The sequence below is a fragment of the Plectropomus leopardus genome, chromosome 2, assembly GCF_026936395.1.
Source record: "Plectropomus leopardus strain MGB_pleo_1.0 chromosome 2, ASM2693639v1, whole genome shotgun sequence".
Classification (NCBI taxonomy): domain Eukaryota; kingdom Metazoa; phylum Chordata; class Actinopteri; order Perciformes; family Serranidae; genus Plectropomus; species Plectropomus leopardus.
The window spans coordinates 19,754,557-19,772,028 of NC_142177.1; the positions used below are offsets into that span (position 1 = coordinate 19,754,557).

Sequence of the window (17,472 nt, forward strand, 5' to 3'; positions counted from 1 at the left end):
TGTTACAGTTTGTCCTCTCTGCATGATGCTGGTCAATATGACAGCACAGCAACACAGTGTGTAACAGGCCCTCCGGGCTTCATGACAGATAGAGTTACGCAATTGCCTATTCTCATAATAACTTGAGTCATTGGATTATATAGTGCATAGCATTAGCTTTGGTTCAGATGCTGTTCATATTCACATAATCCCCTGTGGTATGTTAAGTATTGTTAACCTCAATAATAATGTAATAGACTGACTTCATGCAAAAATAAACAACAAAAGTTCAGGTTGAAATGTCCATTTACCTTTGACACAAGCCAGCGCTCAAATTAACACTGAAATCTCTTATCCATCTGCCCCGACAACTGCTGCACATGAAATCTTTTTGTAGCTACAAGAATCAGCAATAAAAAAAAACCCCACAACATTTAAAAGCAAGTTTTTAAAAACCAAACTGTTGTGGTATTTTTAACAGACATTGTGTGAGCCATACGGAGAGCTCCTAAATATGTGATGATAATGCTGAAAGACCTGCAGGGACAACCAGCCTGGAGGTGACAGTATGCCAGAATATGATGACAAGTTTCGCTGTCCTCTCCTGTCACAGCACAGCGTGGTCAGACAGCATTTCCTCAACATTACCCGAGAGCAGATCCACAATAACAATCATCTCCAGACATTTCCAGAACATTCTTGAGTACAAACTCTCCCAGATCTGTTGGGGAGGCTCTTTGACACAACATGATAATCAGAAACATGCTGTTTGGAAAGCTTTTTGAAACAAACAAGTCGTGTTTACATTCTGTCAGCCCACCAGTTAGCTTCCAGGCTAACAACACAGCAGCTGCAGCAGCAGATGAAAAGATGGTCGCTGCCAAAGCATCCTTGGCATTTGCAAACTATTTCTTTCCTACGCGAAAGATGAAATGCCCAGTCTTTCCCAAATGTAGCGACTGTGTGCCGCAGTCCGTCCCGCCTCTCCTCGGTTGGAAGCCCCTTGTCAAGCTCTGAAGCATGCCTACGTGACACAGCCTTGTTTACTTCTTCCGCTCGCGAGCCCAGCTGCTCCGGAGCACTCACTGCACACAAAATCCACTGACAAAGAGTGCTAAAAATATATGTAAGAAAACTAAAAGTGAGTCTGCACCCTACCTGCTCTGTCCCGCGTGCTTCTCGGGCGGCATGAGCCCCTCATGGTCCCAGTTTGAAGGCTCTTCTTCCCAGCGTGCTCAGCACTGTGAGTCTCCACAGCAGCGCAAGCAGCAATGAATGAAGTGCGCTGAGAGTGGCGTGCGCTCGTTATCGCGTCCATACGCACGCATGCACATGCACGTGCTTTTTTTTTTATTGTGTAGTTGTGCTCATGTGCCTCCATTTATTTATTTAGACTGTAGATATTTGCACTGTAACTCCAACTTCTGCACAAGTGTACAATCCCTCCATTGCACCTTTTAAACATACATTTTGTGTTCTTTATATTCTATTTTTTTCGTTTTATATTTTTAAAACGCTTCTATTATCTTTTGTCTCATACTATTTAAATTCAACATTTTTATTCTTCCTTTATTTTAAATGTTTTGCACCAAAACACCAAGTCAAATTTCTTGTACATGTAAATGTACTTGGCAATAAAGCCAGATTTAGATTCTGATCTTTGCCCCTTCTACATTGTGTTTTAGCCCTTTTTGTGTATGAGCCATCATCAGTCACATGTGCACCTCAAGTGTGTGCATGCAGATAACCCTGGACCACAAATGGACCCCAGAAGCTTCAGACTATTAATTTTACTAGTTGTAAATTTGTTGCAGAACAAAATATGATCCAAGATGGATCCAGCATTAACACATAATCATCAGGCCCTGTCCTGTGGGGGAGTAATGTGTCAAAATGTAGAGATGATATCCGCATTAATTCATTTCCTACATGGTGCAGATCAGTGGTGTAGAGATGGGTGTACTATTAGGTAGATGGGTAGGTTACCAAGAGAAAGTGGGTATACTCTCATATTTATTCCAACAGCTTTTCTGATAGGGTGGTGCAGGGAAACCATAATCACTCCTCAAATTGATCTAAAACATCCCATTTCCTATAAAAATACATACAGAAAACAAATGAAGATTCCCCTCCATTCACTTTTTTTTTTAAAATTCCACTCTGTATGTATGTGTATTGTTTAACCATGACAAACGGTTAAAAGGCTGTGATTTTTATGTATGGGAATTGTCCTGTTTTTCAGCGAGAAAAAAAATACAATAATTGAGCTGAAATCAACGTTAACATCTTTATTCAGCACTCCTTTTTTGCACAGTCAGTTAGTGATATACCTGCAGACCTCTTTGTCTGAGACGGAGACAGTACCAAGTAAAAATGTAGTGTTTTGGAATGTTATATATAAGGCTTTTTTTCTATAACCAATTCATTTTATATATATATATATATATATATATATATATATATATACATACATATATATATATATATATATATATATATATATATATATATATATATATATATATATATATATATATATATATATATATATATATATATATATATATATATATATATATATATATATATATATATATATATATATCTTGTAGTCTTTGTTTAAGGTTTGTGATGATCAGTGTTTCATGATTAACTTATTTCTTTTATGTATTTGTCATCTTGTAGGGATAAATAAAGGGAATAAATAAAGTCGGAATGAGTTGAACTGAGTAAATAACGTTTTGAACAAACAAACAGACACAAGGAAAATGCACTTTTGTGGCATTTCAGTGCATGACTACTAGTTGGTTTTGGGGGGTCTGAGCAAATAATGAAGCTTACTTAACAGGTTATGAACACAATACACTGAGATGTGGGGCACAGCAGTAACTTTTGACATTCAGGGCCTCATAACAGGTTAATCCAGCTGTGGTCTTGTATGAGAAAAAGAGAAAAAAAGCATCATCTTAGCCTTATTACACATTTTTTATGAGTGTGTCACACACAGAAAACCAAAGTTAGTTTAAAGCTGCCTGTCGCTGTTAGTGTCCAGCTCCATTTGACTTCCACCTTCACTTGTGCTTCCTTTGAGCTGCTGTTTTTGTGTAAGTACTTCTCTCAGTGTTTTCAGGATAACGTCACCTCTGCCTCCAGCTGCCGAGGAGCCCACCTGACACCAGAAAAACAGAAGTTATCATTCAGACAGCACATTTTACATATTCAAACTCACAGAACAGTATCAGCATATTTCCTGGTCCTCTTACGTGTTTGAAACTCGCACTCTTTCTGATCCTCTCTGAAAGAACTGGAGCAGGGGTAGATGGAGGAGGAGGAATCCAAGAGGAAATCTCACTCTGGCGTTGTATGTTTGTGTGCCATGGTGTCTGCTGGGAGGTGATGCTGTCTTTGATGGAGGGAACGGGGGGCAAGGGCCCTTTGTTTAGAACAAGGCTGATGGATGCCCCTGCGGCTCTTGGCAACGTCTGAGATACTGGGCCTGTCAAGTAGAGCATCGAGAAGCATAAAATAAACTTAAGAAGTGTTAAAGAAGCATATAATACACTATTTTTCTAGATAAAGTGCCTCTATTCCTCAGCGCTCTCTGCACAGCCTTAAGTCCTCCGAATTGGTTGATAATGTAGTCGACAGCCTCAGTGACATCTTTGTCTTTCAGGTCTTCCTCAGTGAGTTTTGCCTGAATCAACAGCCTCCTCATAGCGGGATCCAGATCCTTTAAGTTCTCAAAGAAAATACAACAGGGAACAGACTCTTTTATCATTTTGTTTCTACACGGACTTATTACAATTTGAGAGTGTCACAATAAAAAACTTTCAGTCTGTTAGAGTTTCTGTTTAGCTCATGAATCCCATAATCTGACTTACTGAACTGATGGGTGGTGTTGCCCCTATGGATGGTGAATCTATGGGGGATTGTTGCTCCTCGTCCAAATGGTCAAGTGGCTCAATTCTACAGAAACATAAAGAAAACCATCACTTTAATCTTCTGCTCTCTTCTCATCTTCACATCTATCAATGTGAACAATTTTGGTCACCCTGAATCAGGAGAATCACTTGTTGGCTTGATTTCATTTTCAGCCTTTTCTTTTTCTGTCGTCCCGGTTGTCTTTTCTACAAAACAGAAGACATAAAATGAGAGGAAACAAGAAACTAAAAACAATTGAGAGAGGTGGTTTTAATGTGAAAATAGCAAACACATTTGACATTGACACACATCTTTTCGCTGTTATTCTAACCTTGGTTTCTTTGGACCACCTCCACCACAAAATGAAATTCCTCTGCCTCGATCTCATCTGCAAAGTTGAGGCCCACCTGGTGTTCCTGTGCAAACACAGTAAATCCACCTTAAGTCAACTCAGAACTAATACTCTGATGTACATGTTGCATTCACTGAAATCTTAAAACAGGTATGCTCACATCTGCGGGGAAGGTGTGGAAGAACGTGCGAGTTGCAGTGTATTGGAATGGTATGTAAATCTCCTGCTCCCACAGAAACTTGGCATGCTGTGTTTGAGGAAAGCATGAAGGAAAGGTTACGTGAGGAAATGTACAGGCACACCCATCAAATTATTGTCATTAAAGGAAACTGCAAAAAAAAAAAAGAAAAAGAAAAGAAAACACTACAAGCTGTCCCACTCATGCACATGTGCTTTGACTGTGCTCAGAAAAATAAAGCTAAAATGTCACTTCACTGAGGAAGTAGATGTGTTAGTGATATGAGTAGATGGAGTATCTCTTACCATTTTGGCAGTTCCTCTTACCTTGACACAGTACAGACGCAGGAAGTGGGTGTGAATGGACTTATCCTCAATGAGACACAGTGCACCACAACCCAAACAACTCCAGCTTGGAGTCTCACCCTCAGTCTCTGTGGCCACTAGAACCTGTGCTACTGCAGATTTGATCAGCTGAAATAAATAAGTCGTCATATGAAACATGGCTATGGAATACAATTATTCAAATACTGACTAATCAACAAAAATAACAGTTTTACATATCATCCTGTCACGAAGGCAAACAAGGATTTTGCTGTGCTAAGCCCTTGGAAATCTTTTCTCTGGTGATGCAGAAAGGGAAGACTTTTAAGTCCCCCCAAAAAGTTTCTTGATTAATAAGTACAGTAAGGGGCTAAAATTTAATTTATATAGGATGTTTCAAAAATTGGGTTACAAAGTACTTTACAAAAGGAAGGAGGTTAAATGAAAAAAAGTACAACAAAAACATTACAACAGGGGTAAAAAGCACAAAAAGCAAACAAACTTTAGTTATTTTTTGTGTATCCTCCCTACGATCAGTACTGTTTTCTTTCTACTGGTATTTTATATTTGTCTCAACTCTTCCTTAAGAAAGTTTCAACCCAATCGACAGAATAAATGCTGGCATTGTACAATTCTGCAAACCACAGATATGTTACATTTGCATTTCATAAGTTCACATGTAGCGCATATCCTAATACGTCAGGTTTTAGGTTTTACCACTTTGTTCAGGTTATTTCATGCACTGTTCATATATATGTTTACACAAAGTAAGACACCATATTTTACATGTAACACATGTAATCATGAGCCAGGAATTCATGTCAAGAAGGCTGCGATCAAGAGACCAATGATGGAATAAAAGATGGAAGTAGTTTATAGAGTGAATGTCCACCTAAGCAGGCAGGTTGAGGTGGTGCGTGGGTCAAACATACACACGGCTTTCCCCCAGAAGACGTGATGATGATCATTTCCCTTGTAAGACCAAGTGAACTTTGTGTTATCCAAAGGTACATCATCACCATGTTTCTTTCCCTAAACCTAGCCTACGTAACTTTATGTTAAGTACTTAACTTTAAATTAAGTATTTAATGTAAGATACCATGTCAAATGTTGTTTAACGATACTTTACTTGGTTAGGATTAGGAAAACATTATTTTTTGGCTTAAAATACCCACTTTTGTCAACACAAACACAGCTGATTATGTCCCATTCTCCTGTAAAAAACAAAACAAAACACTTTTCTCAGTCTTGAACAGTTATCCACTGCTGCCTTGCCTCGTTGTCACCATCCCTCCTCCCACTGCTGAGAAACTGAGCTCAGGCACGTGTAATCTTAACTATGCCACTTTAGAAATGTTGTTGAAACTTATAAGGGTAAGATATTCATAGTTTGTAAAAATGCACAATGCCAACATTTTATTCTGGGGAATGGGTGGGAAAAGTTTACACAGTCTCACCACCAAACTGCTACCTGACTCAGAATAACTTTTGAGGTATTCTGGTTTAGTTTCAGAGTGTAGCAGTGAGGCAGCTCCTCAGAGAGACTGTGGCCTCTTTTTAGAGGCTGATGATGCTGAGAAATGATCCATTTCACTTCCCATTATATTACAGTCCTGACATAAACTAGGTTCACTCTGTCAGATCCTACATCACCATGGTGACAACAGCAAATCACCATCGTTCGCAAAAAGTGGGATTAAGGTTTCAACCTTTCTCTGTTAACTTTGACATCTAATATTCACTGTTTTGCTGACGACACACTGTTATATCTGTCTATTAGACCAACTGCATTCTCTTGTCATTAAGGAATATTTCAAAGGTTTTGTTTTTAATGATAAGGAGTTATCTTTTCACAAATTAGTGCAACTCCCTGTAATGCATGATAAGAAAAAAATCTCAATCATTAATTAATCACAGTGCTCAAATTTTGTGAAATTACAGTCTGAAGTCTTGAGGCTGGACAATCCATTACTTTTCACACACATAGACATCTATCTGTTCATTCTATGGACTTAATAGGATTTGACCAATTAAATTTTATTTAAATTTCCCCCTTCTCAGTTTCTTTCTTTGTTGTTGTTTATTTCAATATTTTGCTTCTATGTGCTTTTAAAGCATGTAGTTTTTTACATCTTGCAGCACTTGCTGTTGTAACATGGTGTAGTAGTGTCAGGCAAAACAAGCAGCAGATACTATAACTGTAAACAAAACAGCCCTCACAGAAAGCCCATTCATCCAGCAGGTCACCTCTAAATGTAGCTGATAGCACAAAACAACTCCAGGAAACACAAGAACATCCGCATGTTCAATTTAACAGCTGAAATCTTACTTTCCAAATATTTCACCTTAAAAATCCACATTCTCTTCTTTGTCAACATTCTTATTTAACTATAAGTTCCATTAATTCTTAAAGTGTTGCTTTATGGTGATGGAAAGAATATACCACACTCAGATGATCATTTAATTCTGTTGAAACTGTTTCAAAATGTTTATATATACAGAAAACTCCTACAGTAAATCAATGTTAAGTTGTATTTTACAGATATTAATGTGAAGAGACAGTAATGAAATGAACTGACCGTACACTGAGGTTCGAGCAGAGTAAAGAGGACACCTTTCTCACGGATGGTCAGCAGATCACTCATTGCATGAAACCCGGGACTCAGACTTGACGCCATCACAAGACCCTTGTTTTCCACTTGTCACTTTCACTACCTGGTCCTTTCATTATTGTCTGAACCCAACACATTCAGTCCTGTTTTCACTGTAACTGGTTTGAATGGAAACATTTCCATTGCAGCTGGGCATCATGCAAATTTATTTGACTTGGTGTACACTGTGTACACTCTGTGGCTTTCCCTCCCTAACTGAACAACTGTGCTATACACAGTCTATGGCAAAAGAAAACAAGAGGACATATATGTTAATAATATGTATCCAAAATATATCACAATATCAATAGCATGACAGGTCACGTCTTAGCATGCATATTTAAACAAAGAGCGTAACTCCACTTAGTTTCTCTGGGATCCCTAAATTAAAAATAAATAGAAAAACATTAGTTGTCAGTTAAGTCAGTCAACCATATTATTTGAGTTAATGAAGGGATCCTACTAATTTTATTTTATCTTAAAAATATTACATTTTTATTTACTTTTTTCATTTGTTTCCAATTGTTTGTTTTTTTGTGAGAGTATATTGTCATATCATCATATGTTTGTGTGTTTTGTTCATATAATGTCCTGTATTAAATAATAATAAAAATATATATTATTATTATTACTATTATTATTTTATATTTGAGTGACATTTGTAGGTGATGGCCCTGTAGGCCAATTCAGTGATCCATTGTTATAGATTTAACTTCCAGACTTTATATTATGTTTGGGCCCACCCCAACCATACAACATTGAGATTATGCTTACATGTTAATATACTGAGAATATTATATAATAATGTGACACTGGCTGGGATTATTCTGCTGCTTAATGAGTACTTTATTTTGTAATAATTTTTTTTTGTTTACATTGTGTCCTTTTAATTGTGTAGTATTTTAACTGCCAGACTGCTATTTGTAATGGATTCTGTCTACTTGTTGTTCAGCTACACCTGCATTATCCTGTGCACATGAAAAATTAACAGTGGGTGTTGGGTTTGCAGGTTCAGTGCAATAGTTCCAGCTCACTGAAGCTCTTGTGCTTCCATTTTCCTCAGGTTACTCAACAAAAAAAACTAAAAACGATCATTTATCTTGCAGCCCAAAACCAAAATGAGTCACCAGTGTACAGGCAGTATTAATGGCTTGGCAGAGGCTCTCAGCGGAAGAAATTTCAAGTGTGCGGAAATGTCTGGGAATGTGGATAGACGCACAATGCAAGAGGCACATTATCACCTTCACTTCTCAAGGTTTAAATGTCCCTTGAATGAGCACACTACAATACCCACATAACTAACCATTATGAAAGTCCCCTAAAGAGGTTATTTGAAAGTAATCCTGCCCTAATAAATATTCTTTATGACTTCCACATACAGTCTTTCTTTGTTTACAGCAAGAAGAACTAATTTCTCGCACTGCCGTAAATTCTCTGCATCTCAACTTGCTCTCTGATTTTCACCAGACAGCAACAACCATCTCTGAAAAGGTTAAATAATTCTCTCTGTTTCAAACAAACTGTGTTTTCTGTACAAATGTGACAGTGCAACACAGCTGTAAAACATAAAAAAACTATTTTATTTGAAATGTTAGAGTGGTAACAATCAAAATAAATGACATGAGTTAGTGCAGTGATACAAAGATGGAGGAAAGTGAGTGAAATACAATAAGCGATATGTAAACTGCTCAGTCTGGCTTTCATAGTTTTAAACTACTTTTGTCCAATGATCATTTTCCCGTGCTCCTCTGAAAATTTAACTTCTCTGTGACTATTACACACCACTCCTCCATCACCTCCATCACTGTCTCCTCGTCCTGTGTCCCCTCCTGCAGGCACAGGCCTCTTGCGTCTCTTGTTGAGCAGAGGGTTGTTGGACGTGTCCAGGTCTTTGATCTTCACCTGGTCATAGTCAACACGCATTGTTGCCAGGGCGCTGGTCATTTCCTCCTGTTGGAAAATGGAAACACTTTGTGCTGTAAATGTGTTTGTGCTTTAACGCCATCTTGTGGTCACATACTGAAAATAAACCAATCTAGACCGAGCAGGTCTTACCTTCACATCCTCCCAAAGCTCCTTGTCTTCTGTCAAAACACGGGAGGTGTGTAGGGGTGTCGGAGGGACGACCATTGACTGCTGCAGTATAAAAAACACACACATTTTATGAATGCAAGGAGAACAATGAACAGGTCTACAGGCAAACAGACTAAGTGTTAACTTACACTAATCCAGGGATGGTTCATGAACTGTCCAATAGTCATCCTCTCACTGGGGTCCGTCTTTAGTAACTGAATGATGAGCTGTTTGGCTACAAAACACAATTAAACATCATCAAGCATTTAATCCAATAAATCCTAAGTGCAATATGAAGCTCTCTTTTGCATTAACTGGAGATGTTGTGGAGGTTGTTTTCGGGAATATTTAAACACGTGATTAGGTCAGTTTAGCATGGTACATTTAAACTGCATTAATCTGTTATTTTTTGCAACTTGGGGGCAGACAACAAGCTGTAAATGACAGTGATACTCTGTATTACACTTCTTGTGCAGAGACTGACATTTTTGATTGAAACGTTCTTAGACAGAGTTAGAGAAAAAGTTCTTCTATCACTTTTAGACAAAATTGGACCACCTTCAAATTAGGCATCTTGTGGTATTATTAAAGGTGTAGTGTGTAGGATGTGTAGGACTGAGTGGCATCTAGCAGTGAGGTTGCAGAACTGAAATTTCTGTGTGCCTAGCGTGTACGAGAACTATTAAGGAAAACACACCGATTCTTAATTTCAGGTGATTAAAAAATAATTTAAAAAAATAGTTATGAATATTATAACATTTCATACCCCTAAATCCTACAAACTGGACCTTAAAGCCTTAAAGGGAAGACATTTTAGCAGTTGCTTTGTTACATCTGAAGCTATTACAGAGCAACATTGTCATTCATTTTGAGTTGTGTGTCTTGCCACCTGATGAAGGTAGTCTATTACTCGCTCTCTTTTAGCTGTTTTTGGTCTCTACCAACTCCTGAAAAAGATATGTAGATCTTCAGCTGCCAGAATAAATGTTGACATTTTATGTTTCTGTAAACCACAAATATGTAACATTTTATGGAGGGGAGAGGTTGACACTATATTTGTGTGGTTTACATGTGGTTATGTTTAAGCTCAAAAACCACTTGGTTCATGTTTTGGTTCAAAACACCTGGTTCAAAGCTGGAAATGCCACCAACGTCTTTCCAAAAAACAACTGATTTTGCGGTTCACTGGTCTTGAACAGTATTCTGCAGCTTGGTAGCTGACTAGAGATGTTGGAATCATATATAATAATCATATAAAAAACGAACACATGCAATATATCTGTGGTTTGCAGACACATACAACGCAAACATTTTCTTTTGGCAGTTGAGCTGAAAAATGGTTGTCCATGTTCAGAAGTTAGAAGTTTCTAATTTTGTCATTGTGTCATTTGTTGCTGGACAGGTAGCGTGTAGTCGATTTGTCAGTTTTTGTCTTTCTTTTTTGCCTAAAACAGCTGCTTCTGACTGAAAACAAGAGGAAAGAGAGTGATCGGACTAAACCCAAAATGGTAAAGTTATGGGTCTTAAAACCAAATCAATGAGTTCAAAGATGCTAGAGCTCTCTGGGGAGCTGGAGGAAATTGCATTCGAGTGAAGTTTCTGTGGGCACATGAGCGACCCATTTGCTACATTGTTAATATAAACACATTAGCAGCTTATACAATTTTTATGATGAATACGATTTTTGTATGCCATTTTTATTCATGATATCCTCCTTCTGCTGATTTTCATTCGAAGTAAGAACTTGGAATACTGAAAATTTGCAAAACCGTGTTAAAGTTTTGAAATCTTTTCCTTGTTATTAATGAGTTTTATGTTTAAAGGCTGACCTTCCTCAGAAACATCAGCCCACTCAGGGTTGGGGAACTCATATTGGCCCAACCTGATCCTCTGCTTCATGCCAGGAGAGATGGCCTGGCCTGTGTTTGAGTAAAATGGAGGAAACCCACACAGTCTAGAAACAGAAGAGCAGAAGAGATTAATTAACTTTGCTGTAATCATTGACCAAAAACACAGAATTGAACATTATTATACAGTATACCAGAACAGCTCAAAAGGTTTCATTAAGTTGAATGAGTTGCAGACGCACATGATACTCACAGAATGTACATGATTACGCCCAGAGACCACATGTCACATGATTTGTCATATTTCTCTGGCCCAAGCACCTCTGGGGCTGAATTGACAAACAGATATAGAAAAAAAACACATGACGACGTGGAGAATGAAAGACACACTACAAAAGCAGGTCAATATGCACGCACACACACACACGGAAAACATGAGCATGAATAACAACAGCCATATCCAAAAATCATGTCTAGAATACCACATTTATAACCTTGGCACAGTTGAAGTGCACCTGCTGATTTCATCAGGAGCAAACACTCACCAACATAATATGGAGTGTAGCAGGGAGTTTGGAGGGAGTTGTGCAGTGTCGTCTCCTTAGAAAAGCCAAAGTCTGTCAGTTTTAGTGTGGCATTACTCTCCTTGGTTGTATAGAGCAGGTTTTCAGGCTACATGAGAAAAAAAAATGATTAGGAGATTCAAAACAATGTATTTAGGTGTGAATTACTTTATTTTGACACGAGTAGCACCTTCACATCTCTATGAGCGATGTCCATGAGGTGGAGGTACTCTATGGCTGTGCCGATGTCGTGCATGATCTCTGACGCCTCTGATGGACAGACGAGACAAAGATGTAACGTGCATGATACAATATAGAGATCCATACATTTAAAGTGCTTAATGCGTGCTCACCTCTCTCTGTGAAGGCCTGGTCCCCTCTGGCCTGAATGCGACTGAACAGCTCCCCTCCCTCCATACTGAGACGAAATTAACAAAGAGATCAGAACTGGGGCAGTGAGGCGACTCTTGGCAAACAACTACAGCTCTTCACTGCAATGGTGGTCTAACAACAAAGTGAGTCATTGTGCGTCACAATTTACTGCTCAGATGAGTCTAGTTCTCTGAGCCATGGCAGACCCGGATGAAACGAGCAGTAAGGACGCATTAAAGGGAAAATCACAAATTATTGTGTTCATTTCACATTATGAGATTTATACAAACATATTGATGTGTTGTTGTTAATAAAGACATTAAATATCCAAATTAGCTTTATTTCAAAGTACACCTTAAAAGAAAGCATCAGAAAATGTTTCCATATTCTAAAAATATAGCTTCTTTCAATGGCCATGGGCCTTGCTGATGACGTGAGCTGCAGTCAGGAAGAAGCTGTTCTTGTGGCGTGAGTGTTTCAAAGAGTTTGTGTCCCAGGTGGGAGAATTACTACTATATTATTACCATCTTCTCCCTCTGTTAGTCTGCATTGCACATTTCACCTTTTTTTTTTTTTGATTATTATTATTATTTTGGGGGCTTTTATAGCCTTTATGAGAGCGAGTGGGGATGACACGCTGCAAAGGGCCGCCGGTCAGACTCGAGCCCAGGGCCGCTGTGACGAGGACATACAGCCTCCAAACATGGGGCGCGCGTTCTACCAACCAAGCCACCCAGCGACCCGTGTTTCACCTTTTTCTTCACTTTGTCTTTGAGTCTGAGTTTGCACAGTTAAATTTAAAAGAAGGGGACAAAATAGCAATGGAAAGTTATGTATACAGACAGGAAAAAGGAATGAAAGGGTATATTTTGTATCACCAACAAAAGAAATAAACTGAAGTCAACATCTTTTTAAAAATGTAATGTGAAAATGATATAGTCAATTAAAACTAAACAAAAAACTTAAATGATGCAAGAAAAAACATTTCAGTTAATTGTTAACTAAACATTTTTTTTATTTGGGGGCGAACTGTCCCTTTAAAGACCTACAACTAAGCAGTCAATAAATAACAGTAATGCTCACCACTCCATTATGATGAGGAGACACTTCTTCCCCTGGTGCATGTTCTCATACAGGCTGAGTATGCGGACAATGTGGGGACCTCCAGAAGCTCGCCAGTGTAGTTCAATCTCCCGTCTGGCTTTAGGAGTATCGTACAGGATCTGTTCCACATAACAAAAGCACGTATTAATAAAGTGCTGCTGTTTCATATTTGTCTTTATGTATCCAGTCTACAAAAGAATCAGTCTGACAATCTTGTCAGAAAATCAGTAAACACACATACAGGCAAACACATTCCCTATTGTGGAAACACTCGCTGTTTACAGCACTATTAAAGCCATTAATCTACATTACAGAGAGAACATTAAGAGTGAATACTTTAGACTGCATTTGGCCAAGTGCTCTATCTTTAAAGACACAGCACTGCGGCTCTGGTATCCAGGGAGAGAAGGATATCCTATTTTCTCAGACATGCAGCCTAATTCCTTGTGGATATTACACTGAACCCTAAGGAAAACAGCTTAGCTATGAGAGTTTATGAAGGTGTGACTTTGCTCTAAAGCTTTTATGCTCAAATGCACAGCTTTACCACTCAGAATACAAGATCACTTCCACAGACAGAGTTAGCTTTTTACATTTCATTGTACCTTTTAGGTTGTGGCTTACCACCAAAAATATTCCCAAGAAAACATGCAGAGGCACTCATGGGGCTGCTCTTCCTGTTTGTGTTTTCTTAAGGCTTTGCTGCAACCCTACAGTCAGCTGTTTGTTGACTTACCAGCTCTGAATGACAGATTTCCCAAAGTTGTCTTTTAAAAATCAGCATAATCATCTAATAAGGTGAATACTCAATGTTGCGTAGCAAAGAAATAAAATGCAGCTTTTAACTTTTGGTAAATGTCAAATGGTTATATAAAGTATTAACAGGGCCAATCATTGTCCGCCCAACAATCAGCGAGCAGAGTGGAAACTATGTCAAAGGACCAGAGACAGCACATCACTGTCTGACAGGCACGTCCTCTGTCTGGGCTGCTCAGTAACTCAATTTGCTTTCAAATGACTGTTTCATCCATTCATGGCTTAATTCATATTTCATCTGTGCCAAATCATACAGCTCAAAATGCAAAAAGCAATACAGTTGTGCCATTGTTTTACTATTTGTGCTTATGTGATTTTTTTTTTTTTTTTTTTAATGTAGCATTAACTTGGAGGGAACTGTAGATGAAAATGAGCTTATATGGCTAAAACTACCACATTTACATGATGGACCAAAGCACTCAAGGTTAACTACAGGTCCATTATGTAAGATTTAGTGTTTTTAGTGTTCATTGTTCAAGGGGTTTTTACCAGGGGTCAAATTATCCGCAGAGGTGTCTTATTTTCTAAAACAAACAGACCTGGTGATTAAAACCGATAAAATGACTGAATGAAGCAGTTTCATGTAACTACAATGTTTCTCGAATGCTGTTCCTCAGAGACGGGTTGCAAACCCAGCATCTGCTTTTGTGTGGTTGCTTTTTCCTCTGATAGCTTAAGATCCAGATGTTAAGGAGATTTTTACCATGACCCGAATTATTCACAGAGGTCTCTTCCTCTCCAAAACAAACAAACTCAGAAAACTCTAAAAAAAAAAAAAAAACAGTAAAGAATCACTGAATTCAGCTGTTTCACTTTTTAAAAGATCACTGTTTTTATGATGCTGCTTGTGCAGAGGGGCTTCTGTCTACGGTGGCCGATGCAACAACGGAAATTGCCCAAGAGCCATTGATTGGTTTGTCCATTCTGGGCTACTGTAGAAACATGGCTGTGCAACATGGCACTCCCTATGCAGATATAAACCATATAAACAACTCATTCTAAGGTAACGAAAACACTATGATTCTTATTTTCAGGTGATTGTACACTAAATAAAACACACTTATCATGTTATCATGTTGTATTCATTTTCTGCCAATATATCCCTCTAAATCCTACACACTGGACCTTTAATGTGCATTGCCACTTTGTAAATAAAACAAACATCAATATAAATTCTAAACCATCACTAATAATTAAACTCCACATAAGGAATAAATGAAAAATCATAAATTCTGGACACATTTCCAGTAATAAAACAGCCTTGCATGGTGGAAATCACAGAGAAGAAATGAATAATTGATGTCTGCTCTCTGTCTTTCCAGTGGCAGCAGCCTCCACATCACACACAACGCAAAAAAGGGGGGAAAAAACAGACATACACACACCTTCAGGGCACATTTCTCTCCAGTTTTCTTGCAAAAACATTCCAGGACTTTGCCGTTTATTCCCAGGCCGAGCACCTGAGCTGTGACCTTATAATCATCTGTCACTGCATGTCTCATGAACTCCAGTTTGCAGTAAGCAGGTGGCTGCAGGTCAGTGGCCAAGCTGCCCAACAAGCTGCTGCCCAGACTGTTGGAGTCACTGGGCCGCGCTGTCCCGTGTTGCGCAGTAATGGGATTTACCGACTGCTCCTCCTGGTTATGATGCATTATTTTTTCTGTAAACGCCGACGGTGATGCAACAGAGCAAATGTCACCAGCGTCTGCCACAGGAAATATCCGGTATCATCCTAGTTCATACGTCCTGAGGAGTTTCGTGCTGCTCGACAGAACATCTGGCCCATTCTGAACACTGGAAAAAAAAAAAAAAAAGCGGTATGCAATCTATAAAACCTCCTTAGAGTCCCACAGAAAAGGGCGGAGGTCTGAAACCGTAATATTTAGATTAGAAAACTTCAGAAACTGATCTTGATGTATGTACAAAAGAGACAGTACAACACATTAAATGAGTGAGAGAAAAGCAAAAGCTGCAGATGTCTGGTATCCCTGCCTGGTCCTCATCACGGTTATCTGCCTCCTCCTGCAGGGTTCACCAAGCTCTCCAATTCCCTTACGTCAGCGCGGAGCGGCTCAAATTCATTTTCTTAAAGGAACCACGCGCAAAGACGCATCCCAGTGGAGAGACAGAAACAACCCAAAAAACACATTGTTCAAATCAAGGACTTCCTGAAATGTAGTTGCTGCTTCACCTTAATACAGTTTTGGGGCATCTCCCTGCTGTGAGACACTACAGTATCCTCGATCCTATGCTGACGCAGAGCAACACACATGTCTAACTTTTTTTAATGACTTTTATCTACTTATTTAGGACTTTTATTTAATTATGTTTTACACAATTTGTTATTTTTACACAATTTGTTATTGTTACTGTTTTCATACTTAATTAATACTGAGGGGAAAGGTAATGTACATGATTGAAGATGACAAATAAAGGAAACTGTGCACTATACATGTACAATGTGTATAGTAAATGAAGTTAATAACTGGTGTTAGAGGGCAATGAAAATCAAAATACACATTTTTCAGCTTTCCTGTAATGCCGTTTATCAGTATAGATTGTTTTGGTGTGAGTTGCTGAGTGTTGGAGATGTCGGCCGTAGAGATGTCTGCCTTCTCTCCAACATAATGAAGGTAGATGGCACTCGGCTTGTGGTGCTCAAAGTGACAAAAATTATATTTGAAAAACTCAACAGCAATGTCTCCTTCCAGAAATCCTGACCCGGTTACTCAAGATAATCCACAGACCTTTTTGTAAGCAGTTTCATGGGGGAACTATTTTCTTTCCACCACACCCCGCAACCGAATCACTGTGCAGAGGGAAGCATGTATCTACAGCCTGCTCTCCTTCCCAGGGCGTCAAATATGACCGCTTTGTTAAGCCCTCAACGTGATGTTGATGCAGAAGGCAGCCCTCAGTGTCATTATGAGACGCAGTGGCCCATCAGCTAACTCCAGTGTAAACCCATCCCATCAATACTAGATGCTGAAAGCAACTGATGTAGCATAAAGAACGAGAAATTCAGCATAGGGCCGGTGCGAGGGGAGGTGGATGGGTCAAACACAGCTGCACTTTCAGCGACAAGACCAAAGTTTGTGCTCACTGTGAAAACAAAAGTCAGTGTTGTTTTAATGTTACGTTACGTACATTAAAAACGGTAAATACATGTCATGTTATAATATTGTTACATTACAGACGTAATTATTTTAACCTCAAACAAGATCTTTGTTCTACACCTAGTCAAGTACTTTTGTTACGTTAACCTTATCATTACCATTTCACAAGATTAACCA

At 38.7% G+C, this 17,472-nt stretch overlaps 3 protein-coding genes across 5 annotated transcripts in view; all 3 read right to left on the bottom strand.

The window, feature by feature from the left end:
• pfkfb4b (6-phosphofructo-2-kinase/fructose-2,6-biphosphatase 4b) overlaps nt 1-1,283 on the bottom strand; it is a 47,281-nt gene extending 45,998 nt beyond the window's left edge. The window contains exon 1 of the mRNA XM_088087534.1: nt 1,138-1,283. Within this exon, the coding sequence (XP_087943660.1) occupies nt 1,138-1,180 (43 nt within the window). The 5' untranslated portion in view covers nt 1,181-1,283. The remainder of the gene's footprint in view (nt 1-1,137) is intronic.
• Nucleotides 1,284-2,544: 1,261 nt separating this feature from the next.
• Nucleotides 2,545-8,823, bottom strand: LOC121951816 (actin nucleation-promoting factor WASL). 2 transcript variants are annotated; one of them, XM_088087552.1, is made up of 9 exons: nt 7,333-8,823; nt 4,757-4,903; nt 4,413-4,499; nt 4,232-4,316; nt 4,031-4,106; nt 3,861-3,945; nt 3,562-3,709; nt 3,243-3,475; nt 2,545-3,148 (listed from the first exon to the last, which is right to left on the bottom strand). In XM_088087552.1, the coding sequence occupies exons 1-9, from the start codon at nt 7,429-7,431 to the stop codon at nt 3,002-3,004; spliced, it is 1,107 nt and encodes a 368-aa protein (XP_087943678.1). In that variant the 5' UTR covers nt 7,432-8,823; the 3' UTR covers nt 2,545-3,001. The 2 variants fall into 2 exon arrangements, with proteins under 2 accessions (XP_087943678.1, XP_042354236.2); XM_042498302.2 differs by having other exon boundaries at nt 2,548-3,148; nt 3,562-3,718.
• Nucleotides 8,824-8,961: 138 nt separating this feature from the next.
• LOC121949472 (MAP kinase-activated protein kinase 2-like) lies at nt 8,962-16,422 on the bottom strand. Of its 2 annotated transcripts, none has more exons than XM_042495168.2 (10): nt 15,565-16,422; nt 13,343-13,482; nt 12,241-12,305; nt 12,078-12,157; nt 11,870-11,996; nt 11,578-11,653; nt 11,307-11,431; nt 9,627-9,712; nt 9,460-9,540; nt 8,962-9,354 (listed from the first exon to the last, which is right to left on the bottom strand). In XM_042495168.2, the coding sequence occupies exons 1-10, from the start codon at nt 15,829-15,831 to the stop codon at nt 9,118-9,120; spliced, it is 1,284 nt and encodes a 427-aa protein (XP_042351102.1). In that variant the 5' UTR covers nt 15,832-16,422; the 3' UTR covers nt 8,962-9,117. The 2 variants fall into 2 exon arrangements, with proteins under 2 accessions (XP_042351102.1, XP_087943674.1); XM_088087548.1 differs by lacking the exon at nt 15,565-16,422 and adding an exon at nt 14,100-14,232.
• Nucleotides 16,423-17,472: the final 1,050 nt, after the last annotated feature.

Excerpts from the sequence above, each read along its gene's own strand:
- LOC121951816 (XM_042498302.2), bottom strand. The coding sequence starts at position 7,431 with ATGGCGTCAAGTCTGAGTCCCGGGTTTCATGCAATGAGTGATCTGCTG. Across the intron at positions 4,500-4,756 it reads TGCGTCTGTACTGTGTCAAG|CATGCCAAGTTTCTGTGGGA; the intron begins GTAAGAGGAACT and ends CCTCAAACACAG. Across the intron at positions 3,149-3,242 it reads AGAGTGCGAGTTTCAAACAC|GTGGGCTCCTCGGCAGCTGG; the intron begins GTAAGAGGACCA and ends TTCTGGTGTCAG.
- LOC121949472 (XM_042495168.2), bottom strand. The coding sequence starts at position 15,831 with ATGCATCATAACCAGGAGGAGCAGTCGGTAAATCCCATTACTGCGCAA. Across the intron at positions 13,483-15,564 it reads GAGAGAAATGTGCCCTGAAG|ATCCTGTACGATACTCCTAA; the intron begins GTGTGTGTATGT and ends TATGTGGAACAG. Across the intron at positions 12,158-12,240 it reads CCAGGCCTTCACAGAGAGAG|AGGCGTCAGAGATCATGCAC; the intron begins GTGAGCACGCAT and ends TCTGTCCATCAG.